Here is a 27,598-nt window from a genome sequence, read left to right as displayed (position 1 = left end):
GTGGGTATTGAGGAGGGCACATTCTGCATGGAGCACTGGGTGTTATGCACAAACAATGAATCATGGAACACTTCATCTAAAACTAATGATGTAATGTATGGGGATTAACATAAGAATAAAAAAAAATAAAAAAAATATTTACTGTTAAACAGTGCCCAGAAAGCAGCTATGGTGCCCACTGTTCAAAAAAAAAAAAACCACACACACACACAAAAAACCTCTGAATTTGAAAATAAATCGTGCTACCAGGTGGTCAGTAATGTTGCCAACTCTGGATTTGGGGGTACAAAGGTCACGGGGAGAGGCGAATTAGGCAGAGATAAATATATATACATATTTGACATTAAAATAACCACACATGTGTGCCATGATGATGAATGTCTGTAACTAACGAGCCTGTAAGAAGAGCGTTTCAGCAGCCAGCACATAGCGAGAGACAGCAAAACCACCCCTGAACATCTGTTTCCCCCATTTTGCCAAAGAGCAGTCTTTTTTTATCCTTTTTTATAATTTGACCTGTTCCATTTTCTGGCAGAGGGCCCTAGGAAGGCAAGCACTGCTTTTTCTGTCCATATTCCAACTTAAGATGGGAAAAGGGAGGAGGGAACCAGAGCAGGAAGGGGGAGGACACAGACATAGAGAAACAGAGGCACAGATGAGGCCAGGGAGGGAGACAGAGAGCAAGAGGGGGGGAAGAGAAGAGGAGGAACAGAGAGAGAGCACACAAGAGATACCAAATCATTTTAATGTGCCCACCCTGAGCAAAATTGATTTGAGAAAAATACAAACAAAAAAGACATATTCCAGAATGATCATCCAGTAAGAACGTGACCCAAAAATCATAACCACAGTACTCCTGAACAGATCAAGCTGGTGACTTAACACTCTCTAGATTCCAGTAGTGCTCAAAACCGACGAAATATTACTGTTCATAGGTAGTCACATTGTGTTTAATAGTCAGGAATAATTGGACACGGCCTATGTAAAAACATCTCTCTGGCGAGGAAAATGCCCTTCCCATTTTCCTGTGTAGTGTGTGTGTGTGTGTGTGTGTGTGTGTTTTATCCCATTATTCCGTATCTGCTTCCTTGCTCTTTCTTTTGTTTAGCCAAGATAAATAACCATTTATCCCTCAGAATTTATTGTCATTTCCCTTTCCTGCTCCCTTCTCTCTCCCAACCAGAACACCCTGAAATAAAGCTTCATCTCCTGGGCCACGCACGGCATCATTTTGCAAACAAACATCAGGAGCATGGCGGTGAATTTTATACCTGAGCCTGAGCCCACCTGTCCTTCGTTACGTTTTCAGATTCCTCTCTGAGCTCCTACCACTCTGCTCCAAATCACGCTGCTGCCACGGTTTCATTTCCTTTAGAAATAGCACAAGCACCATCACCACCGGGAAACCATCAGAGGTCTCCTGTCGCAGGGACTCTAGGCTGTAACACGGGGCAGGGAGAGCTGGAAGTGGATGAAGGAAGAAGCTAGAAGGAGTTTTTCTGGTTGTTGCTTCAGATCCCATTATGGAAAATTCCTTTGGAGCCTATTGGTCATTATTTGTTGGTCTAAAAACAAACAAAAATACATATATATAGCTTCGAGCACCCACCTTTCATGCATATATGCAGCAAATATGTATAGAACCATCATGTACTGTACTGTCAGGCCCTGTGCTAGTTCCTTCTACATAACTTATTGCATTCAATCCGCAACCAAATCCCCCTGGGAGGAGGGCAACTTGTATAGTCTCCTCCCCAGGAAACAGATTGGCTCTGGAGACAGAGTTATATTTTTTAAAATTTATTTACTTATTTATTTACTTGAGAGACAGTATAGAGGGAGAGGGAGAAGCAGACTCCCCGCTGAGCAGGGGGCCCGACCCTGGGATCGTGACCCCAGCCGAAGGCAGCCACTTAACCGCCTGAGCCACCCAGGTGCCCTGGAGATTATATTTTTAATCAAGGTTTGCCTCTAACTAGCTGTGTGATTTGAGGACGATCATTTTAACCAGTGTGAGCCTCTGTTTCCTCCTCCATAATGTGAAAATAATTCCTTCTGCTCCCCGGAGTTGTTCTGAGGCTGAAATGAGCTGATATCCCCAATCAGATCCATCACGGAAGAGACTGAGTTGCCCAGATTTAGGCAACGACACCAATGGTGGACTCTTCTGTGGCTGTTCTGTGGGAGCCCAGGAGGCTGGCCCACACCCTGCGGCAGGGTGAGGTTTCCTGTGCAGGGAATTGAATTTCCCGCTGTCAGTCATCCTGAGAGAAAGCTAAAGGGGGGTGAACACTCCCTCCCTCTCAGAAGCTATGCTTGGGGTTGGGGGAGGAGGAAGGCAGACAGACAGGTTTCCAAGGGTGGAGCGATCTGGGGCAGGTCCCACGCAGGGGTGACTGGCCCTGGCTGTTGGGAGGCCAGCCAGCACAGAGCAGGTAGCCAGCCTGATCCCAGACCCTTGGTGGGTCTGGGCTTGTGTAGTAATGAGAAGGCCCCGGACCCACTCTGAGGCTGAAAGAGCACAGAGAAGAGTGGTATCCTCACCCCTGCAGCCAGCAGAGGGTAGGACACCGGGAAGCCAGCCAGGCTTGCAAGTGAATGTCAAGCCTCCAGGTTCTGGTATGAGCAGGGACAGCAGCAGCCATGGCCAGCATTGTGTGGCCACCCGTTTCTAAAGAACAGAGGACACGGAGCAGTTAACACGGCGTCCACGGGTCTGGATTCTAGCTCCCCTGGCAAAAAGCTTAGAGCATCCAGAACTGACTGTGGATGCAAATAAGCACTCCTGAGAATTCTTGGACATAACACTGGAGGGTAGCCTTTGAGAAAGACTTGATCTGGACACGCAAATCCTCAGAAGTTGATATATTTGAGGCCATCAATATGGGTGACATGATTCAAACTCCAAGGCGGGAAGCTGAGTAGACAGTTTATACATGTAAAGTGCTCAGCACAGAAGAGGTGAACGATAAGCCCAGCATCTTTCTCCTTATTCATCCCCATATAATGGAAAGGAAACTTTGGATGGAGGATACATTTGACTTGGAACAGATTTGTTCGCAAGTCTTGAGCCTTGCCGTGTCCTCCTAACATAGGGTAGGGGAAGGCAGATGAGCGACAATATTATTTAATTTATAGGCCAAAAATTACAACTCTCAGAAGGTTTTGACCATGCTTGAAGGTATCAGAGCACTTGCCTAGGGGCATGAAAACAGTAAATGTTTAATGATGGTCGCTGCAGTCGCGCATTAGTCCTTCAGTGCATTCACTTCTCACCCCCGTGGTCTGAGGCCTGTACTATTATCCTCCCCATCGTGTCAGCCAGGGCCCTAGCAGGAAATGGACCATGTGCCCAGATTATTACTGAAGAGGGTCTAATGAAGGCCCTGCTGACAACACTGTGCTGAGCAGGGTGAAGGGAAAAGAAGCCATGAAGAAGCCCCCTAGGGACAGCCATAGCGGGGAGCCGCTGCCACCCGAGGTCAGGAGAGGAGATTCCAGAATCCAGCAAGGTCTGATGCTATGAGGGTGACTCTGGAGGAGCCGTGGCCTAGGACAACACAGCCTGCCAGGAAGGGAATAAGCCCCCTGACATCTCTTTCTTTCCACTGTCCCCCCCACCACCGTGCCCCCATGTCCTGCCAGTGCCTCCCACTGGCCCAGTCCAACTGGAAGCCAGATGATACATTCCAAAAGGTATGTTTTTCAAGGCAGAGCAGAATGGCAAAGGATGGCAAGTGGGTCTGGCAGAGCATCAGAAAGTAGCTGACGCATGGTTTTAGAGATTAGGAAATGGAGACCTAGATTAAGTCATTCACTCAAGGTCATGAAGCAAGTAAAAGGTAGAGTAAAATTTAAGCCCACACAGTATGACTCCAGGTCCATGTTCTTAACCACTAAGACAGGCTTCCTTTAAAAGCTTACTAAGTATCCAGCACCTCTTTCTGCCTGCACCCTACCCAATCATTCTTCTGTTAACAGACTCCACCTTACTCCCACCCAAATTTCCCAGTCCTCTTGGAGCTAGGTGTGGCCGCCTGACTAAAGTTCAGGCCAAAGAATGTAAGTGAAATGATGTGCCCAGCTTTCAGGTTGTGCCCTCCATTTTCATTCTGTCTTTCCTATGGACTGGAATGCGGACGTGATGGTAGGGGCTGAAGCAGCCACCCTAAACTGTGTGGACGCAACACTTCAGGACATCAGAGCACAATGAAGCCACCATAGCAGCACGGGTTTATGCTCTAAGTGAAAGAGAAACTAACTTGTTTCTTGTTTAAGTCACTGTCATTTTAGCCTTTGTTATAGCAGCCAAGCCTGTATCCTCAATAATACAGAGACCGAGCACCTCCATGGCCAGGATGTGGCTCCGTCATTGTGCTTTGAGCAATACGACTGATAGACACTGCTGGTGATCACCAATATAATTGTTCTTCCTGGCACATTACTAGACTACATTTCCCATCCTCCTTCATCTAGGTGAGGCTGAGGGACTAGTTCTCACTTTTGGAATATGAGAAGTGAGTATGTTACCTCCAGGTTGAGACAATTCAACAGTAGACTATAACGCAAGCAAGAAACACCACCTTGATCATGCTGAGCTGCAAACTCATCTCATATCTAAGGAGGGCAAGGGGGTAGGCTGGTAAACATTTAAGTTATTATTTTAAAGAAGTTACACAAATGTTATCATTTATTCTAATAGAGCCCATATACATCCTGCTTGAATAAGGAAGATAAGAGTTACATAACTAAACTCCTTCTCACGGTGTACCGGCCCTCAGTGGAGTTAGCCCTGGTGGCTCCCAAGAATGCTATGTTCAAGAGCACTCCTTTCAGGACTCGCGGGGAAGTTCACAGGGTCTGAGCACAGACAGCAGCAACTGAGCTTACTGAGGCATGCCAGAGGGTCAAGCAAGCCCAGAGGACAACAGATTCGGAAAAGTGAAGGGAACATGGGACCTGTCTGCTTTGGGATGGTGGGAGGGGATTTGCCTCCCATTCTTGCTAACGTCCAAATTTTCTAAAATAAGCATGTGTTACTTTTATACTGAAAAATGGTTTTAAAACTTTGACTTTTAAGAAAGGTAGAAAATAAACTGGATAAGCTAAAGAAGGAACAAAGGAGAGAGCTATAGGGCACAAGTCAAAGGATTCAGTCCCCAAGGCACGGTTATAACAAGCAGAGGGGCCAGTCTTAGAGATATGTACCTGAGAAGACAAAGCATCCCAAGGATGACCCTCATTCACTCATTCAACAAGGATTTACTGAAACCAGGCCCTATGTGGCAGCTAGATTTACAAAGAAAGAAGTGGCCACCATTTAGTGCAGTAGCTCACAACCTTGGCTACACACTGGAATAACTTGAAATTTTTATTTTTTTATTTTATTTATTTTTTAAGTAGGCTCCATGCCCAGTGACACAACCCCGAGATCAAGACCTAAGCTGAAATCAAGAGTCAGACGCTAAACCACCTAAGCTACCCAGGCACACTGGAAATGTGATTTTGAAAAAGCACACTGCTAAAACACTGATGTTTGGGGCCACTGCAGAAATTCTGGTGTAATCGGTCAGGGTGAAGGCTTGGTCTCAGGACTTTTAATGTGCAGGGTGGACAACCACCAGGAGGATGTGACACATGGGCTTAGTGTTGAAAGAGGGGTAGGAGAAAAGGAGAAGAGGGAAGGAGAGCATGCAGGCACAGGAAACAGAGCTGAATTTGGAGGACTGCCCCTGGCTCAAATATAACTAGAAAGTTAGAGCGGATGGGGGTGATGCAGGTCATGTAGGTCCTCCCTTGCCTAATCAAGTACCTATCCTCCAGGTTGGGGGGGGCTGTTAATCAAAGCTACTAGACAGGGGCAGACATGGTCACATCTGGCTTCATCTCAACTCTCCAGGCATTCCTTCATACCCGCTCAGATGGCTAGCACTTCTGCCCATGGATGGAACTACAGAAAGGCAACGAAGAGGTGGGGGCTTTGCCTCCTCAGAAAATGGCACTGCGACAGAGAGAGGGCTTATTTCTGGATTCTCCATCATAGGCAGCCTTCAATACGGCACTCATCTAGAGAGAGACTCTTGTCTCTATTGCCTTTCCAAAACCCCCTTTTTTTGTAACTTAAATTTCATTACACGATCTTGCTGCAACACTGAGAATAAACCCACTAAGGGGCCAGTGTAGTTCATTTGGAGACTTAGATGAAAATTTGGAGATGAAACTGACCACCATTCATGCCACAGGAAAGTAGTAGGGTTGCCACCAAAGCCCTCAGATGGAAAATCATTCCACGTGCTGCTTCAGGGACAAATTACTAAATAATTCAATTGACCTGATCACCATCCCTGAGCATCTGTTTTTGTAGACCATATAAGTTGCAGAGAAATTTCTAGAAATAAAAATGGTATTGGTTAATTGGTGGGACAATTGTTAAGAGTCATTCTATCCTTCATGCACAGGAAATTAGTAGTTTTCAAATTAATAATAATAATAATAATAACAACAACAGCAGCAAGCACTTCCTGAAGACCTGCACCTGGTACTAGGGCTTCACAGACACCATCTACAACATCCATGCAAGGTCTCCATTTGGGTTGAGGGGATAACTGAGGCTCAGAGCAGTTTAGTCGCCTGCCCAAGGTCACAAGGAAGTGCAATGATAGAATTCAAACTAAGTTTTTGTTTGTTTGTTTGGGGGGGGGAGGGGCAGAGGGAGAGCGAATCCCAAGCGGATTCCACACCCAGCAGGGAGCCCAACTCAGACTCGATCTTACTACCCTGAGACCATGACCTGGGCTGAAATCAAGAGCTGGATGCTTTAACCGACTGAGCCACACAGGCGCCCCTCAAACTAAGTTTTTATGGTGTCCCTCTACCTCTTCTTCAGGTCCCTAATGTTCTGGCCAGGGGTTAATTCTGTGTTCTTCTGTGTTCCAGAAAGAATGGCTGCTTGACAAGCTCATCAACTGCTGTAAGAGGCATTTTTCCCACTGTGCTTCTAAGAAAAGCACCAAAAACTATCATGACTCTTTCCAAGGGAGAAATGCCAGCTTCCTCTTTGATCTGAGCAGCATGGAAACAATGCAGTCCCATCCAGTGAGCGGCTCTGTCAGGGAGAGAATACCCCTTTGGAGACAGCATGCATGCGAACAGCATGGCACATGAATATAAATAATAAATACCCATAGCTATGGGCCTCCTCCAGCTTATGGCTCCTCGCAGCATCTGGATGACACCTGAGAGGTCACCTGGCACAACCCCAGCTTCTCAAAGATGAGAAAACAGGCTAGTCACCAAATCTATTAAGGATGATGAAGCAGTGAGAACCCTGGTGTCAGGCTGCCAGACTTGTGTTTTCAGAGCCCAAGAGGGAACCCCACGGTTCCTGTAATGCTCTCATCTCCTCATGAGAAACTGGGCATTTCCCACAGGGGTACTGAAGAGAAAGAAGATTGCTTGCTTATTCTCTACCACTAATTGGAAGGGCTGCCCCTATTTATCAGTGCCTCGGCACTGAGGGCAGCCCAGTCTGTTGCTCCCGGAAGTAGTTATGGAAATGAAAGAAGGTCAAACACCTGGGCCTCTCTGGTACATAAACCATTCTGTGAATGCAAACCAAATTTAGGAGTTACACAGGCAGCTTCTCAGAGCAAGGAATGCTCAGCCTGCCACTGCTTATGCTTATCTCTAATTTAAGAGAACCAAATCGCTTCTGTCACAGTGTGGAGAGCCAACGGTGGCGTCACCAATGCACAATTACACACGAGTGGAGCAGATCACCAAGAATCTGGCCTCTTAATAAATCGCTTCCTGCAAAGCTATGGTTTAGATGGCATTTTCATTTCACAAAAGGATTCACTACAGTGAGCCTTTAAAAGCTAGTTTGGGTTATGCATTTAACCTATGATTCCATTTACAGCGACTGGGTTGCCTCACAGCTGGTCAGAAACACAGCTTCTGAACAAAACACGTACTGTCTCCTGCCTCAGACTGCCATCCTTGATCCAGCCCTATTTCGAGTGCCGGGCTCAGGGAAATGAATGGAAGTCATTGCTGAGGTGGGATTTTACTTCAGGTGGAGTGGGGATGTGGTAAGGACATACAACCCAGGAGGAGAGGCTGACCAGAAACAAGGCTGAGAATGCTACTGTGGATCAACATTTTTCAACAGCTATCATTCCAGGCTAGGAAGGCAAGATTTTCAAGCTGGTGATAAGAGAACAGCAAGGACAGATTTGACAGCCCAGATCGTTAGCACCTAAACTAAACCGGAAAGTGAGGGAGGGGGGGGAGAAAAAAAGAAAGAAAAAGAAACCAACCAGTGAGCCACCGAAGTGAGACTGGGTGGCAGGAATATTCAGAGGGATCCTGACAACGCAAATTTCCTTCCCTCTGCACAAGGAAGTCTGTCTGTGGCAGGAGCGTGGCAGTTCACCCACCACAAATCTACACTTAGAGGGACAGGCTCCACATAGGCGGATGAAATGCCCTATTCCCAGACACCTATAGGCTGGATGAGGAGCAGAAACCAGGGAGGAACGCAGCTCCCAGGTGGTGACCAGACCACCGTTTGGGGCCCTCGACTTGGTTAAATTCAGGTATGGACGACCCTCACGATGTCCTTCTCGGGCAAGGCACTTAGCTGGGCAGAGCCAGCCACCGGCGCGTCCTTCCAGGCAGGATGAGTCCGGCTGCTTCCAGAGGCCCCAGGCCGGGAAGTTTGCTGTCCCTTGCTCCTCGGAGCAGCACCATCGACCTGGACACACACACACACACACACGCCACATCTGACACTTTCCCCGCCACCCCAAAGCACACGCACCGAGAAAAGGCCGGTTCCCGCCGCGAAAGGAACATGACCCCGGGGAAATGTCCCCTGCCCCCTTCCCTCCTCCCCTGCGGCGGATTGTGTCTCGGCGCCCCCAGACTCGAGGGTCTCGGGCGGAATTCCGAGAAGAAAAGGCAAAAGGGCTAGACTTACCTAACTCCTCCGGGCTGTAGGGCGCGGGCGAGGCTTCCACGAACTCACTGTCTGGAGGAAGAAAAAAAAGCAGAAAACAACAGAATCGCAATCATTCAGGGCAAATCGATCAAGCATCTGTTACCGCGCAGGTCCCTTAGAAAAGCGCGGGTTTCTCTCTCCCAGAGATGGGAGTCCGTGAACCCGGGGGCCAGGCGGGGTTCGGGACACCCGATCCAAGGCGGGTAAGAAATTGCCAAAGAAACTTGCGCGGACAATTCGGGCCGGGGACCGAGCGTCTCCCAGGCTCCGGGCAGGTGCGCGCCAACTTTCCACGGCTACGACCCCGCGGGTCCCGGGGCCGGGCGCAGCCGGGCCGCGACCTCATCCTCTGCCCTCAGCCCGCGGGGCGCATCGCTGCGTCCGCCCGGCCTCGCGTCGACGCCCCAGCGCCGAGAAGCCCCAAAGTTTCGCGGCGGGTCCCGGAGGCCCGCGGGCGCGCGGCAGTGGCGGCGGCGAGCTCCCCGCGCCCACCAGGCCGGGGCCCCGCGCGCATCCCCGCCGCCGGTTGCTAGGCGACCGCGGCCGTCACGCTCGGCAGCGGCGCGCGCGCTGCCTCCCAACTCCCTGTTAGAGGGTGTCCTCCCCCGCCCCCGCCCCCCTGACCATTTATTAAAAACTGGAGCGTAACCAGTTCTAAAACGATTCCTGCCTTCTTGTATGACGTCTGCCCTACTCCGATGCTTGGAAAATCGTTTGTTCCGGGCTCCTCCTGGGGAGATGCAGGATTTTCAGAGATTCCATCTGTCTTGCACCAGGCGAGCAGGAGCTTCGAGTGCCCCCAACCCCCTCCTTCTTTTTGAACCTGAATTCTAACTGCAGCCCGAGCAATATTTCCTCCCCTTAAGAGACCACCTGGTTCAAACAGCGAAGGTAGTATGTCTCCATTTCACGGGTAGGAAAACTGAGCCTCCGAAGTTAAATAACTTAGGGATAGGACTGCCCAGCACTGTGATTGTGTGTGTGTGTGTGTGTGTGTGTGTGTGTGTGTGTGTGAGAGAGAGAGAGAGAGAGAGAGAGAGAGAGAGAGAGAGAGAGACTGTCTGAGGAGAGCAGAGCAGTGCTCCTCCTACTACATAAAGAGTTGAGTGGTTTCAAATACAGGATGTAGATAACAGAAGTTATGATCCAGGTCCTGAAGTAATTCATAGTAGATTGCGGGAACTTCCCTTTCTGGGCCCTCGGCCTGAGTAACTTGGGCAGATGCAGTTTGTGTTTTCCCCCAGGACTGACTGACTGCTCTGCCTGGGACAGCTCTGGGCTTTAGGGATGTGCTTGGAAGCCAGGAGGAGTCAAGAGGAAGGAAGGAGTAAACCTGGGAAATGGTTGTCCCTTCTCCGTCCTTGTCCTTGGAGACTGACAGTGGGAGTCGACAGTCTGGGCAACCTCTGGGGAGCCGTCTGGTCTCAGAGCGACCAGATCACCAGCTGCAGCAGCCTGAGGGCCCCTGGATCTGTGCCAGTGAGCTCCAATTCTGTAAACACTCAGCCATCTCTGGGTTTTCCACTGTCAGCTTTGGGTTTACAAATTACCTGGGAGGACAGAATGAAGCCACTGTGGCCAGCCATTGCTCAAGGAGGCGTGCCGGGAAGGCAGGGCGGGGCTTCATCCCTGAGCCGCCTAGCCTATCTGTCCTTTTCTTTTTTCCCACTCCTGACAATCGGAGCTCCCAAATCCAAGAGGTGAATGTGCTGGGTGAATGTTTGCAGGTGTCACTCCATCCTCTCCCACGTCCTAGAATCCTCCCATTTGCCCTCAGGAATTCATGGTTCATCACCAGAACAATCCCCCATATCTTCAGCCTCTTCTCTGTTTCATTCAATTTCTTACTCTGATCCAAACCTGACTCTCCCTGAATACAACAGACCGTGTTACCCACCACCTCTACTTACTGCAGCCATCTCCAGACTCTTGGGTTATTCCACCTCATTCCTTGAAGATATGGGCACTTGGATTACTGTCACTTTCCCCAATACTATTTCTGTGTATTTCTTATTTCTGCATCTACATGGTGGATTCTTCTCATACTCTGGTCTCTCACCTCTTCAACATTGTCTCCTTTCCTTGCCCTCCTCCAACTATCCCAGCAACAGTGTCAACAGTGACACCATCTATAATCTCAGTGTCAAGTATTCTACTCTCCACCCAGCTCCTACCTTTCCAGTCTACTGTTATCTTAATCCAATGTCTCTTTGACCATTGCAGCACCTATGATTTGCTTATGCCATGACCTTTTCTCTGTCCCTTATTCTCCTCAGGACCTCTCTTCCTCCTTTATGCACCTTAGTTTCTGGGTTCGTTACTATCTTTTCTCTTTTACATACACCTTCAGATTCATCTTCCCCCACCCCTCTCTCCATACCACCTACCTGGAAAAACCACAACACTGATAAAATCTGATTCTCCGCTTTCTATCTGTCAGCACCCGGCTAAACACGATTGGAGAAGCATAGCATCATGCCTTATTTCCAGTTCATGATTGCTGACCTCAAATGGGCCTGTGTACAGCCCAGCCGTCCCTCTCCATTTGCCTGCACTACTCCTTCTCCTCTCCTGTTACTCTGGGTGAACCATCTCTGCTCCATCTAAGGACACATCCTCCTTTGTGGATCAGATCCTGTCCCTTCTCATGTGGCTTTTCCCCCTTCCTACCTAAATTACTGTTTTCCTCCGTCCTAGAGCATTCCCATCACTATACAGACATCCTACTATGTTCACTCTTCCTTGACGCCACTTCCCTCCCCAACTACCGCCCCCAATTCTCAGCTGCCCTCTACAACAAAACTCATCAAAAGAATTGTCTACGCTCCTTATATCCACTTCTTTCTTTTGCTCTTAAAGGCAAACAAGTTTCTAGTTCACCACTCTTCCAAAGTAGCTCTTGCCATGGTCAAGACTGCCTTTGCCATTGCCACTTCCAGTGGTCAGTTCTTGGTCCCAATAGTAGCTTTTGATCCACTGATCGCATGTGTGGATGCACTCAGGTGACTCCATCCCCATCTTAATGAGAAGCAATTAGTCTTTGTGTTCTAAGAGAGATGATCTATGGAGGACCTTGGTTCTGATGTCAGTTCTGCTACTGGTTAGTAATTTAATTTCTGCAAGGTTTAGTTCCTCTAATAATGGAAATAATAACCACACCCAACTCATAAGGTTATGTGGTCAGAGTGCAATAAATTAATGCACTTAGAGCCCCCAGAAGAGACAGTGTCACACTGTGAAAATTAGGTAATATATTAGTCATCTTTGGATGGCAAGCTCTTTTACAGCTGAGAAAAATGGGCTCTTTTCTTACTTTCAACAACTTTGAGTTGCTGCAGAGTATGCTTCAAATTAAGGGCAAGGTCACATTGCCCTGACTTTTAGTTGTGTTCTGAGTTGGCTTGTAGCTTGGTTAGATGGAGGTGGGAGAAGGTTTTCCCCAGGGAAAGAGCAAAATAAATGTTCTACTTGGCGGTTAGGTTCTGGAACCTGCCAAACTCTTCTGCCTCACAATGGCATCCCCTTCAATTTGTTCCTGTAGATGGATGCCTTATAAGCCAAGAAATTTCCTTACAGCACTTCAGTTATTTGAATTTCCTAGTCACTCGAAGGTTAATGAGAAAATATGTTTCTCGTTTCGGTATTTGCCGTTGAAAAAAAAAATAAATATATGATTCCAATTTCCTATCTTAGGAAGCAGAGCAGAGCAGACAATAATATTTCCTGTTACTCAAACAAACATTTATGGGGAATTGACCATGCTTCCAGGACTGCGCTAAGCGCTGCGGTTGCAAAGGCTCCCGCCTTCCCATCGCTTCCCATCTAATAAGGGATCGGATCCATGACAGAGGATCTTACGGAACCTCAGGCAGTGTCCAAAGTGCCTATGTCTGCTTGACTTTCATAGGCCTCTTATAAAGAAATGATTCTGCCAAACGGTCACTGATCTATAAAGGACAGTTGCCCAAGCTTACAGGTTGGAAGCTCAGCTCTGTCGATTTTTAGAAGGCACTCTCAGGGATGTTACTAAACCTCTGAGAACCTTGGTGTCCTGACATTCCACTGGATAGTCAGAAGCAAACCGGTAAAGTCTGGGACAGGTGCATAGTAAATGTGCCTTTCTCTCCAACTTAGAGGGCCCAACCATGCTGGGTCCCCTCTTTTGACTGTTCTAGTAGGAGAGCGATCCTCATGAACCATGGTTATCTGCAGACAGGAAGACAAAGTTCCTCCTCCTATTTCTAGGGCAGCACTTATTAGAGAGAGGGACATGTGGGGAGAAATTGGCAAGGAGGAAATATTTCTGGGACTCAGGTTTTCCATAGAAACAGATTACAGAAGGGGCTAAGATCTAATGTCCACTCTTACTATTGCTTGCTACATCATGAGTTGAATGGGTTTTGGGAGCTAGCCTGGGAACCCAGCCCCTAGCTTTAATATTCATATGAATATATATTCATATATATATAAATTATACTAATAATACTAAATTATACTAATAATATATGTCCAAGTAAAGGAAAAACTACTCAGTACAGATGAGTATAAACTAAAAAATGAATTCCTCTTTCCCATCCTATCCCGGTCTCCATCCCCAGACTGACATACCATCCACAGCTTCTTGTGTGTCCTGGGAGAGAATTTTTTAGGCATATTCAAATGTATATATGAATTGTTTAAACAAGTCACATATCATACTACAGATTCCAAATTCAAGGCAATAAATTTCTAAGTGAAGTTTCGGTCCAACTCCAATCATAAGCTGGGATGTGACTATTCTCTGCTTAGTAGGGAAAGAGAGTGTACAAAAACCAGAGGGAAAAAAGGTCTTGTCCACCAGCAGAAAACAGTAAAATTTTGAACAAAATGTAGACATTGGAAGGATGATAGTTCAGTTATCTGGAAAGCTCCATTAGAACCCTCATTCTTTGGCGAATGAAGTATGGTCATGTAGCAACATTGGCTCTAACTCTAGGATCTAAGGAATTCTTAGCTCCATCTCTCAAGCCAAGAGCACACTGCAGATGCTTTTGGGGTGGCTAGAATAGTGCTCTGAGCACAATGCCTACCACTAATACCCTGCTGAGTGGGCAGGAGCTGCACCGTGGCCAGGCTATGCCCGCTGCAGTCTGGGAATGCCATCATCCTCTGGCTAACTCTGCCCACAAGTGGCAGGGCCTGCTTTGACCGTAGGCTCTGCTTGGGGGGAAAGGCCACAGACTGCACCCCTGTTGTTTTCTCCGGCTGCTCTGACTCTGGGGTCCCAGGGGCTATACAACTCCTGGGTCATTGGAGAAGAGGAGGAGATGAGAGTCTCATACAGGTACAGCTTCTTCCTCCAAGAAATGGGCAAGGGGCTAAATGCCACATGGGGAGACTTATTTGCAGCTAAAGTATGTTATCAATTCCCTTTGCAAGAAAGAGCTGCGCAAATTCCATAATAACAGGTTTGAACAATAGCCAGAGGCCGCTCAGATCTGTCCACAGCCTTCCCAACCCCAGCCCCTGGAAGGACACCAATTTCAAGAACGAAAGACAGAAAGAAGTGGGTTGAGCCCTCCCTCTGCCTTCTCCTCACTGGCATTGCCCTTTGCTCGTCTTCTCGGCAGGAGCCTTCTGTCTCTTGGAAGCCCTCTGCTAGTTAACAGCAGAGCAGCCAAGAAGCAATGCCCGCCCTCCTCCCCCCCTTCTCCCTGGGGAGCGTGGGCAGGACTGATTTAGGAGGGAAGAGTGGGGCCGTGGCTGCCTGAGCACAGCATGACTCTCTTCTGTTATCCAGTCTCTTATCTGTGTCCTCTTAGGACAGACCAAACAAGGACAAATGTATGCCCACCCATAAGGTTTCGTCAGAAAGAAATTTGCACTTAATTGGTCACGGCATTAACTCCAGGGCTGAATCGGCCCAAAAGACATCTCCCCTCCTCCTAGGATTTAATACATGTATATATATTTAATATATGTATATGTATATAAATATATATGCATTTTTAGCACAACCCAACTTCTTTATAATTCTTAATGAGACGGAGGAAGAAAACATAGTTGTTTTATCTCCCTTAAATGAAAATAAAAACCTCAGGTAACTGTGTTAAGTGTTTTATAGCTTCCAGAAGAAAGAAACGGGTTCTACGGGAAGAGTAGTTAACTATCTTGCACCTGAGAAAAAGTCATTATCTTTAGCAGAAACAATAGAAGCCAAGAGGTGGTAGGATACTAAGTCTGCCAGGAAGTCAAGGATTCATTTTGGTAAAGATGTTAAATTAGTTCTCCGAGAAAGCCGAATGCCAATGCAGTAGGCGCTACTAAACAAATCGTATCCCCCCCAGCCCTCCAGGATTCCTATTGCTAAGTATGGAACAGAGATGGAGACTTAAAAGACTCCTCACTCAACATCATATCAAAGGAAATAAACTCTGGCTGAGCCGAGAAGCTGCTGGGAGGTGTATGTGGATATGAATCAGAATAAAGAACCATTCCAAAAATACACACAGAAAAAGGTCCCTGCAGAGGAAAATCCTACACTTCCAACTCGCACTCAGTCGGATCTATTGAGTGAAATCAGACAAAATACCCTGTGCTAAGATTAAGGGTGGTGGGGGGGAACATTTGCTGCAATTGAAGTCTCTGACCAAACCGTTAAGAAAGAAACCCATCGGATGCATGTGAGTCTCTGCTGAGACGTGGAGACCCGCCCCATCTCGAATTTTCCACCTGAGTTTCCTGGACTGAGGCCTGAGAGGAACTCTCTTCTTTCGAAGACTGCAAATAGCCCGCTTGGCCTGTGCGGGGCCTGTCTTCTTTCACCTTGGAATGGTTTTTCCCAGAAGCTATAGCCCTAGCAATGACATATCGTAGGTGCTAGACGGAGGAGCGGAAGCCAGGGCCCTCGTTTTGCCACTAGTCTTTGGTAAGTCTCCAAACCTGCCAGACTGTGAGCTCCTCTGGGAAATGTAAAATGAAACAACACTGATGGAACTTGTTAAAACAAACGCCAATAGAGAGGATTGTGGGTAACAGATTCCATTGTGTTAGTCACCATATGCAAGGGGAATAGGCAAAAAAGAATCAAGGCTCACAAAAAGGTTGAGATGCCAGATGGTGTTATCCTTTGAAACCGACAGGGGGCGCCTGGGCGGCCCCATCAGTTAGGGGACCGACTCTTGGTTTCGGCTCAGATCCCGATTCAGGGTTGTGGGATCGAGCCCCACGTCGGGCTCCGCAGACAGTCTGCTTGCAGATTCTCTCCCTCTGCCCCTCCCCCCACTGTCTCTCTCTCTCAAATAAATAAATCGTGAAAGAAAAGAAACCAACAGACAAGGAAGTAGAATGGACACGGCATAGCCTGGCAATAGAAAGACCTGAGTTCGAATGCGAGCTGGGCCGGCATTTGCTGTATGAGCTTGCCTCCCCAAGGCTCAGTGTCCTCATCTGCAAAATGGGGATATGTAATAACGCCTTGATGGGATTTCAGTGAGAATTTACATGAAATCAAATAACATCGGTGGCAGTGCTGGACACACACGCCATCCCCAGAAAAAGTTCCTCCTTTCCTTCCTGACTGATGTTAACACTGTCCCTGACCTTGAGGGAGACCAGAAGGCAAATCTGCTCCTTCCTGTTTTTGTACCCGTGACGGGGGGCAGCGCCATGGCATTTCTACCACGCTCCTGACCTCTCCTCCTGCCAGGTGTGGGTTCTCGAACTTCCTGCCTCTCTCCGTAAGCAGATTGAGTCCCCTGGGAAGAATGGAGGACAGCAGGATTCCCAGAGAGCTGCTGTGAGCACATCTGGAACAGGAAGAAGTGGTGTGGGGGTTCGCTAAGAAAGGCAGCAGGGGCTGCCTCTCCTGCACCAAACCCCCACACGTGCGATGAGGCAGCTGGCTAATCGAAGGAGCTGCCGGATCGGCTGGTGACATCACAGAAACAGAGCTCTGGCCAAACCCTGGCCCCCCTTCTGTTGGATGCGTCAGGCACTGTGGACAATTCCATTTGGAAAATATGTTCCAGACTTTTACAATAAATTTGAAAAACCACCCGCCCAGGTCCTGGAGGGTGTCTTTAGGAGTGTAGGAAGCAAGAGTGGCGGAGGGACTTTCCTCCAGAAACTCCATTTCACCCCCAGACATCCTGGGCTCTCCTTGCCAGCTTCCTGGAGGCTGTCCCTCTCTAATGGCAGCCCGAGATGCCCCGAGGATAACACAGAGGCAGATGTGGTGTGGATCTGGCCCTGCCTCCAGGGCGATGACTCACCAGGATGACGGAGCCTCCCTGGCAGATAGCACAGTTCTCAGAGGACTCCATGAAGCCAAGAACAAAACCCCAAGGCTCGGACACCTCCAGGACTTTCCCTGGGGCTTCACTAGAAATGGACACTCTCTTAGCCCACGCTGGGTCTCAGAAATGGAGCTGCCGGTACCAGCCAGTGGTGGGAGAGCTGGGACAGGGCTCAGGGCATGGAGGAAGGATGCTCAGAAGCAGGTGGCATTACCTCGGGTGGCAGTAGGAGGGTCTTGGATGATAATCCACACATTGCAACAGCACTGTTGATTTTCTGGCCCTGCTCCCGGCCAGGGCTCTTTTCTACTATGACGAAGAAATAACCAGCAATAAAAATCTGTAATTGGCCCACTGGAGTCTTAAACCGAGAAAGCAGAGTGGGGAGTGTTGGAGGGTAAAGTGAGGGGCAATAGCCTATTGTGCCTTGGGGTGAAGCAGATCTAAGTTCAAATACCCACTCTGCCATTCAGCAGCTAAATGACCCTGTGCAAGCCTCGTGTCAGCCTCTTGGTGCTCAGTTTCATTTATAAAATGAGAATAAGGCTGTAAGAATGAATTGAGATCATCTATACAAAAAAGGCTCAGCATAAGGTCTGGTACAATGTATAAATGGCTGGTTTGTTTTGTTTTTTGGGTTTTTTTGTTTTTGTTTTTGGGTTTTTTTGACCATTACTCCAAATCTGACTTAGCTTTGGCCCAGCGGGGCTTCTCCATTATTTCTGAGTGCAAGTTCCCATTTTGGTCCCCTCTCTAGTCCTCTTGGGACCTGAGCCCTTTCCCTGAGCCCCAGCCCAGGCTTCTGAGACCCACCCTACTACCAGCTGCCCAAAAGGATTTCCAAGGTTCCGCTACATTGATTCTTTGTCACGGTGCTTCACCCACATACCACCGCGCTACCATGCTGTGTCTCGGACACCTCCATCATCACCTGATTGTCTGGACAGGGACCACATATCGTGGTACCTGTCACCCACTAGAGCTAAGCTCCTCCAGCAGCCCCAGAAGCTTATCCCTTATCTGAGAACAGGGACTCCCCATTAGGCAGATCTAGGACACAGGTCCCCTTCCTACTAGCCAGCCAAGCCCCGAAGACGGTAGATACAAGACAGGGTGAACTCATGGGGGGATGCAGTGGTTTGCGGAGTTGGTCACAATAAGCAGTTTTTAGCCACCAGTTTGTCACAGCGATACTGAAAGCTTCTAAAATTCTATGATGGGGGCTTCTATCACTTAGGTTAAAAAAGCACCAGTAGACAAAGCACACCTACTTCCTTTCTCTCCTCTGCCTGCAGACTTTGGCAAACTAACCTGGAGCCGGGAAGGAAATGCTAGGGGTGTGCTGAACATCCCGGGAAGTGACGTGCTGGGGCCAAGGGGCCTTTGTGCAGAGTCCAGTTGGGTTAGCACCGTTGAAGATGGCTCTCAGGGAAGGTAGAGATACCCAGGGGACGTGGTCCTGCCCACAGTTCATTCATGGAGGCACCCAGCCAGCCCGCCGGTAAATATACATGCATCAACAATTTGCCAGGCTGCTTGTGAAAAGGATGCAGAGGTGAATAAAGCGAGACTCTGCCTCAAGAAGCCCACAGACTGTCCAGGATAGGGACCATCACGACACAGTGGGACAGGCACTATGACCCAGGAATCTGTTAGTTCTGAGGTAGCGCTGGGGTCGGGCCTCTCGTTCAGACCCGGGTAGGGTGGGAGGCAGAGCAGGAGGAGACCCTAGAATAGATGATGTCAGCTGAAGCTTCAGGGATGGGTGGGAACCTGCCGAGCAAAAGGCAAGTAGTAGGAACCACCCATGCAGAGCTCCCAGTATGTGCGAGCGGGATGTATCCAAGGTTCCAGAGGCGATCAGTACAGCAATGGAGGGGATTTGTGTTTAGTAGTGAACAGCAGGAGATGGGTCTAGAGAGGCAGGCAGAGGTCTGATCAGGAAGGGCTGTGTGCTGAGCTAAGGAGGTTCCACTATATTCCATGAGTAGCGAGGAAATACTGGCATAAGAACCTCTAAAAAGTGGCAAGGGGGTCGGTGTGACAGGGACAGGAGAGAACAACTGTTGCCTTTTGGCTGAGCTCATCCAAGTTTTCTCAAAGTGCCGACCTTCCCCATGGGCAATTCCCCATTGCGAGCCGTAGCCTTGGCTGGAGATGTACCCTGGTGCAGTGCCGTGTAAGTGACCCCACTTTAGAGATGGGGCACAGCAGAGGGTGGCCTAGTGATCTCCATGCCTATCTTGCTCTCTTGTGTTCCCAGTGCTTGGCACATAGTAGGTGCTCAGTATTGGTTGAACGAATGAGTGAATGAATGAGCCACAATGGGAGGCATGAACTTATTAAAACCCTCATGCAGATGCATTAACCTCAGTGGCCTTTATCTCCCTAGCCACAGCATGGCTACTGCCGCCAAAGTAGATCTCCGTTAGATTTGGGGGATGGTGGAGGGGTGGACTCTTAGACCTGAAAGAGACCCACAGCTCCGTATGAGGGTTATGGTTCTTACATTTGTATGAATGTTGTATGAACTATGAAAGTAACAACATCCCTATCACTTCACACTGAGCTGTATTAATCAGATGCTACGCTAGGAAAAGGAAGGGACGGTGAGCTGACCTACTCTGTTTATACCGGTTGTATTCTCAATGCCACTTGAGTGTAAGTGACCCCACTTTAGAGATAGGGCACAGCAGAGGGTGGCCTAAGCGATTGCAGGGCTATTGAGAGGAGATGAGACAAGATAAGCAGGAATACAGGGGTGTCTGGGGGGCTCTGTTGGAAGCATCCCACTCTTGATTTCAGCTCAGGTCATGATCTCAGGTTCCTGACTTCGAGCCCCGCGTTGGGCTCCACGCTCAGCAGGGAGTCTGCTTGAGATTCTCTCTCTCCCTCTGCCTTTGCCCCTCCTCCCACTCGCACAAGCTCTCTCTAAATAAATAAATCTTTAAAAAAAAGATAAATAGGAATACAGTGCCTGACACGTGTTAGGTGCTCAGAGGTGTATGATGAAACTCCTACCTGGCTAGGGTAAGGGCTCCGTAAATGACAGCTTGCATAACTCATGGTCCTTATCAGAGCCCTACAAAATAGGCATTCTTACTCTCGTGTTAGAGCTGAGAAAATGATAAGCTCTCTCCGGCCATGTAGCTTGCAAGGAGGAAATTTAGGATCTGAACCCAGATCTGCCTGACTCCAAAGTCCACTCCTCTCCTCTCTACCTGGCTGCTTTTGAAAAGACAAACAGCACGGGGCACGTACTGAGCACAGCTGGGTTGACACAGTGCGTGCAGGAGTTGAAGAGTACCACGTGTATCAGGGACATCAAAAGCAGCCATACCCCCTCTGGTGTTGGCAAAGTGATGAATTCCAGCATGAGACAACCAGGTTCCTTCCTCCAGGGGCCATGTTTCACCAAGGTCCATACTTCCAGTGGACCCTCCTGTCTGTGCAGCTCTTGAATCAAATGGAATCTCCTGAAATAAATAATGAGCACAAAAAAGGGAGATGAATTACCCACTGATGCTCTCCTGGAAAGGAGAAGCTTTCTGGGAGGAAAGTAGTCATTTCCAGTTCATTATGTTTCTTTAGCATGCAAAGATTTTTGTCAAGATTTGTGCACGGCCTGAGTGTGAGATCTTCCAAGACGCTGCCCGAGTCCACAAATCATGGTTCCCTCCCAATTCAGTTAACAGATGTTTGTGGAACAACTACCACATGCCAGGCTTTGAGCAAAGAACTAAGTGTGTTGAGTTCTGCACGGTTTATAGACTTCTAGAATTTTAGGGTAGGATACAGTAGAATCTCAGGTTCATAAAAATAAATAGGTATCTACTTCTATATATGCCTAAAACACAGATTGGAAAATTTTGGACTAGAAACCTGGAAGTAACTCCTAAGGCATTAGAATTATGAGTGCTTTTTCTTTTCTTTGGAATTTTCTACATTTTCCACAATAAGCATGCATTACTCTTACAGTCTGAAAAAGGTATACAATAAATATTATTTGAAGGAAAAATAGCAGTGCCAAGAAGGACCATGGAGGCCGATTTTCCATTTCCCCCTTGAACACCGTGATAGAAAGTCACATATCATGAGGGCTCTGGGCTTTCATAAAAAGGTCTCTTCACCGGCTGCCTCAGAGAAGTCCAGCCTGGGCAAGCTCTACCTATATCTGGGAAGGTTACAGCTCCCGGCCAATCTCTTGCTTACATTTCAAAGAGATTTTCATAAAAGCTCTGCATGCAGCAGGTTCTCAAATGGACACGGCTGAATAATTGAACATGACTGATTGACTTAATCTAGGAATGCAGCAAGTGGGATATCTACCACGTCAGAAATCCAGTCAGCCTAATTAGGATGGGCACCGATTACCATTTGTTGTAATCAGACCAGCTGACTTGATTTGGTCTCTAGAACGCTGTGGAAAGTTGCCCTGCAGGTTCCCGCACTGCCTACCCGACTGCAGACATTGCCTTGTTTGCCTTTTGGCTGTCTGCCTAGAAAAGTCTGGTACTCCTGGGAATTGCAGCGAAGACCCAAAAATCTCTCCTAAAACACCAGGAGGTACCAAAGATTGTACTATACTTTATTGGGCACTGGCTCACTAGGGATTGGTTTTCCATCCAAGCACCCAAAAGTCTTAGAAGGGAATCCTAGATCAGAGGGGATTAGCACAATGCCAGAGTAAAAACATTGGACTTATCAATAAATCTGGATTTTAGCCCCCTGGCTCGGGCACTACTGGGTGATTCTCGGCAAACCACTTACTCTCTCTGACTTAATTTCCTCAACTGTAAATGAAGGAATTAGTACCAGATGTTGTCAAAGGCTTGTTCAGTCTTCCAAGACTTGCAGCCTATAATAATATGCTTTACATACAAAGGCAACCTATCCACCCACTGATGTGGGTGGAGAAAGCTGTGTTATTTATCCATTAGCAAACTGAGACATCAGCCTGAACACGTGAGAGGTGGCTGATCAAGGCTAGAGATAGTCTGCCATCGGAACAAGACATGCTCTCTGTGCAAAACTAAAAACATGTCTAGAATGGAAATCCAATCCTGAGCCATGATCACATGGGCATCGCCATTTAATCAAACGACCTAATTAGGATGGCCTAATTTGACATTCGACATCTTGTATCTTAGTATTATTAGCAATAATACTACATCCTTAAAAAGCAACATTTATTTCATTAATCCTTGCAGTATCTTTGAGAAGTGAGTTGGAGATTCTATTAGCTTTCTTTGACAAAAAATAGAGCTGTACTGATTAATTGGACAGTGGTTTTCCCCATCCTTCTTGGCCCAGTGGCCTAGGCATCCCCCGGCCCCCAGGAACCAGATTTGTAAGATGATCTCTTCTGGATGTGTGAGGCTAGATTCTGAACAAACCTGAAATACATAGGTTCCCATTGTTTCATTAACTTCAACCTACAAACCCTGCTGATTTCTCTGATGCTTAAATTTCACACCCCAGCTTGGGAAAGCCACACACAAAATGTGAAATGAAATTGCATCAAACACCAGTATTTCGAGGAAGACTTTGATCAATCACATCTGTTACTGACACTCTAACACCATCATTTCGGTCACGGGAAGCCCCAGAGTTGCTCGTCAAAGTGCGGGGCCTAGAAAACATTTTCCAGGCCTCTGGCCATAACTTATTCAGGGTTTTCTAGAAAGCATTGAACCTCCATCCAAGACTAAACTCTCTCAAAGACTAAGTCCATGAAGAAGAAACTAAAAAGACAAACTGGGGTGTGAGGAAATACCTTCTCTAAAGGATAAAGTGGGGTGGTGTGAGTAGGAAAGCCTGTTGAAATCCTACAGTTGTAACTCTGACTTTGAGAAGCACCTTTTCAAAGAACCATCTGTATTCCCATGTTCACTGAAGCATTATTTCCAATAGCCAACATATGGAAGCAATGTGTTTTATTAATGAATGAATGCATTAATATGTTTTTTTAAGATTTATTTATTTATCTGAGAGAAAGAGAGAGAGAGTGCAGGGGAGGAAGGGCAGAGAGAGAGGGAGAGAGAAACTCTAGCAGACTTCTGCATTGAGTGCTGAGCCCGACACAAGGCTCGATCCCAGGACCCTAAGGTCATGACCTGAGCCGAAACGAAGAGTCAGACACTTAACCAGGTGCCCCTGGATTAATATGTTTTATTTACATACACACACACGTAGTAAATCTGGAGGGCATTATGCTAAGTGAAATAAGCCAAAGAGAGAGACAAATTCTGCATGCTATCACTTATATGTGAATCTAAAAAGAAAAAAAAGTAGAACTCCTAGAAAAAGAGAATAGAAAAGTGGTTGCCAGGGCCAGGGAGGTGAAGAAAATAGGGAGAGGTTGGTAAAAGGATACAAACTTTCAGCTGTAAGATGAATAAGTTCTGGGGGTCGAATGCACAGCATAGTGACTCTCATTGATATCACCGTATTGTATAAGTGAAATTTGTTAAAAGAGTAGAACGTAAATGTTCTCACTATAAGGAAAAAAGGTAAATATGTGAGTGATGGATAAGCTACCTAGATGGGAAGAATCATTTTACAATGTACACATGAATCACCACTGTACACTTAAAATATCTTACAATATTATTTGTCAATTAAATGTCAATAAAGCTGAAAAAAATACATAGAAAAAGTAAAGAGAAGAACTAAACCACCTGCATCATTGGACATTGGGGTCTATGGAATACCAGGATACTGTGAATACATAATCGATCTTTCATGAATATCGGTTGATTGAATGGATGTGTAAATGATAATGACCAGTGTAGGCAAGGACCCTCGTCAGATATCAGACACTTGTTAAGCTGGCAAAGGAGACCTCCCTGCCCTGAAAGAGCGGTGTGGGGCTTTACAGACCTTTGGACCCAAGGAGGTTAGCTCTCTGACTCCCCGATGACCTTAAATGGACACGTCCTCTTCTCTTTTCAGAGCTGCCTCTACAGCAAGCCATCTGCCCGGCTCCCTGAGCTAGAAACAGGCCACCCTTGATTGACTGATCACATCGCCCATCGGATCAGTCACCCCGCTTTATCCATCCTAACTCTCAGATGTCTCAAGAAGACATTTGCTTCTCTCTGTTCTCAGTTCAGCCACTATCATCCGCTGAGTGACTGCAACAACGTCAGTGGGTCCCTGGGCTACCTTTCCTCTGACCTGGTCCTCACACTTTGTTGTAGTGATATTTCTAAAACACACCTCTGATCGTGCCACTCCTTGATTAAAATACTCCAATGATTCATTATTCCCAAGAAAAAATCCTGACCACTTCATATAGAAGGCTCAACTATAGCGGGGCACCTGGGTGGCTCAGTTGGTTAAGCGACTGCCTTCGGCTCAGGTCATGATCCTGGAGTCCCGGGATCGAGTCCCGCATCGGGCTCCCTACTCGGCGGGGAGTCTGCTTCTCCCTCTGACCCTCCCCCTCTCATGCTCTCTCTCTCTCTCTCATTCTCACTCTCAAATAAATAAATAAAATCTTTAAAAAAAAAAAAAGAAGGCTCAACTATAGCAAAGTATTTACAGTCTCTGTGTAAGCTGCCTTCTTTGGTCTTGTGTATGTTCATTCAGTCATTCTAGAGCTCTAGCAAGGTTGTTCCTCCTGCCTCACCTTGCTGACTACAGATTGTCCTTTACATCTCGTCTTAGAGTTGCCGTGTTCCCCACAGATGTCCCTGTGCTTACCTCCTTCCAGCATGTATCATGCTGTACTGTACTTGTCTGTTAATCTGTAGAGGTGAGTTCATAGCTTACGTACCTGAGAGCAGAGACCCTACTCATTTGTATCCCTACCCTTTGTACAGTGGCCGTCCCAACGTAAGCACTCAGTATCTATTTGTCGAACATATCTCAGCGTAACACGTTCCTTTGCAAAGTATTCTCTTTGCAACCGCACCCACCTCCTCTGCTTCTTTGGCAATTTCTCCACCTAAAAACCACACCTTCTCTGCCTCTGCTTCCTGGCCCCATTCTGACCTTCTCATCCAGTCTAACTCGCTGAGAGTCTCCCACTTACACTCCCACTTGAGTTTGCATTCCTGCTCCTTTGCCCAACGTGCCACAAGAGCCCCTGCCCTTCGAACACCTGCCTCCCTCCCCACGCTTGGGATGAAACCACACTTCTGATAACCCCCAGGAGATGCCTGCCCACTTAATGCAGCCGAGTCACACCCAAGACCTCTAACCAACATCTCTAGGGTCATGGCCGGCAGTGGGGCTAGATCTGGAAATACGAATTCAGAAAAACCCTGGCCATACCTTGACTCTGCCTAAACTGCCATACTACAGCTCCAACTGTAGAGAAGGAATAAATTACACAGAAGTGCCGTATGTGGGGGATCACATGGCATATCACATCATCCAGGTATTCAAGCAACCAGGGGTTGTAAGGAATATGAACACCCTCACAGCAAGCAAGTCCACTTGCTGGTAACTTACACTACCAATCAAGATATATGTAACTATACTATAAATCGAGATGTATATATAGATATTAATACAGATATACACAATTAGTTCATTTATTCATTTGATATCTATTTACTTGGTATCTCTTATGTTCTAGTCACTGTGCTAAATGCTTGGGATAGAACAGGGTAGATTTCATTCTTCCTTCAAGGAGTTTCCACCTTGTCGGGGAGACAGATACCTAGCCATATCATTAGAGAATAATGTACGAAGTGCAAGCATAGAGATTTGCACAAGGATTGACAAAAAATAGAATCTAGAATTTGCTAGGGATCTTAGGACCTTTAGTCCGACCCTTGCCTTATGCACAACTCCCCAGCATGTGACTACCCAGCTTGTACTTAAGTACTAGCAGTAGGAAGGACCTCCTTTTCTCTCCAGGCAGCCCATTGTATTTGTGAACGCTTTTGTCAAGCACTTCATTTTTAGATTCTTAAAATATTAGTATTCATCAACAATCCTCAGTACTGCTGAGCTGTTTTAGGACTTCTACCCCATCTTCTGTTCTTCAAAGTCTGCTTAAAAATGAGATACTCTTCAAGGAATATCAAGATTTTACCCCAGTTCTGATGCTCTCCCAAGTCTTGCAGATCTGGACCTTGTTCTTCAACAAGTCAGGAATCAGAAGGAGCATTCCATCTTGGTTATGAGTGGAAGGTGTAAGTCTATCTTGTCACACCCAGAAAACAAACCAAACAACTAAATTGAAACGCAAGAGGGAAGAGGTCCCATGATGGGATTTTCCTTCTCAACTAGCAATTTCTAGCTAACATCTCCATTATCTAGGGTCTTGGTGTCTTAGTCAGTTTGGGTTGCTATAACAAAGTGCCATAGACTTCGTGGCTTATAAAACCCAGAAATTTATTTCTTATAGTTCTTGAGGCTGACAGTCTAAGAATAGGGTGCCTGCACAGTCAGGTTCTGGGAGGACTCCCTTTGGTTGCAGACTGCTGACTTTTTATTGCATCTTCACATGGCAGAAGGGGCTAGAGAGCTCCAGCCTCATGACCCAATTACATCCCAAGGGCTCCACCTCCTGATACCATCGCATTGGGGATTAAGACTTCACCTTGACAATTTGGAGGGACATAAATATTCAATCTATTGTACTAGTATCATCTATCAGAAAAATCCAATCATCAGCAACCTTATGGACCAGAGTAGCATAGAGGACAGTCTCCTCTTGGGCAGCCCCAAGAGTTTGGCTCTGATGAATTTCAATTTCTAAATTTGGAAAGTTCTTTTCTTTTCATCTCCAGATAAACCAAAACATATCAGAGTCTACATTTGGGCTCTTAATATTCAAGTGATAAAATTCAGCAGCACATACAATATAAGCCTCTTACGATTGGAAGAGAAGAGTAGAATGTTCTTAAGTATCCACTGTGTAAGAAAATACCTCTTTACATGAATAAAAGGACATGAAGTGCTAGAGACACAGAGTTTTCCTCTGTCTGAAATGGCTGATGTTTAGAGAGTTGACACGATCCTTCTGGGATTCTTATTTGTTTCCAGGTATTCATACTGGCTTTGTAGAATTGGAAAGTTTGAGTAACTTAAAAACCATTATTCCCAGTTGGCTCATCCAACTAGGCAGAGTATTTGTGAAGGTACTGTGGAAGTTATTGATGTTAATATTTTAAGTACTCAAATAATGTATGCTACTACTCTCTAAGGAGCTATGGCAACAAGCATATTGTTAGGAAACCTAATGAAGTTATAAACTTCTGAGGCTCTTTTCAGAACTCTCAGTGACTCAGGCTTTTCATCTCTAAAGTCAGTCCATTGAGACCAAGCTCAGAAGTCCCTTCTGCCATGAAACCTTCCCAGG

At 46.9% G+C, this 27,598-nt stretch overlaps 1 protein-coding gene across 5 annotated transcripts in view; it reads right to left on the bottom strand.

Moving 5' to 3' along the window:
• AMOTL1 (angiomotin like 1) overlaps nt 1-27,598 on the bottom strand; it is a 125,149-nt gene that overhangs the window by 85,061 nt on the left and 12,490 nt on the right. For 2 of the 5 annotated variants that reach the window (XM_081799040.1, XM_081799039.1), the window contains 3 exons: nt 20,618-20,753; nt 17,492-17,583; nt 8,981-9,031 (listed from right to left, as the gene is read on the bottom strand). In XM_081799040.1, the coding sequence (XP_081655166.1) occupies nt 8,981-9,031; nt 17,492-17,583; nt 20,618-20,685 (211 nt within the window). In that variant the 5' untranslated portion in view covers nt 20,686-20,753. Of the gene's footprint in view, nt 1-8,980; nt 9,032-17,491; nt 17,584-20,538; nt 20,754-27,598 lie in introns of those variants that run through there. The other 3 variants (XM_081799042.1, XM_081799041.1, XM_081799043.1) reach the window with 2 other exon arrangements.

This window comes from Leptonychotes weddellii, chromosome 11 (assembly GCF_054177405.1).
Source record: "Leptonychotes weddellii isolate Sample4059 chromosome 11, ASM5417740v2, whole genome shotgun sequence".
NCBI lineage: Eukaryota > Metazoa > Chordata > Mammalia > Carnivora > Phocidae > Leptonychotes > Leptonychotes weddellii.
This window is presented reverse-complemented; position numbering and strand designations above follow the sequence as displayed.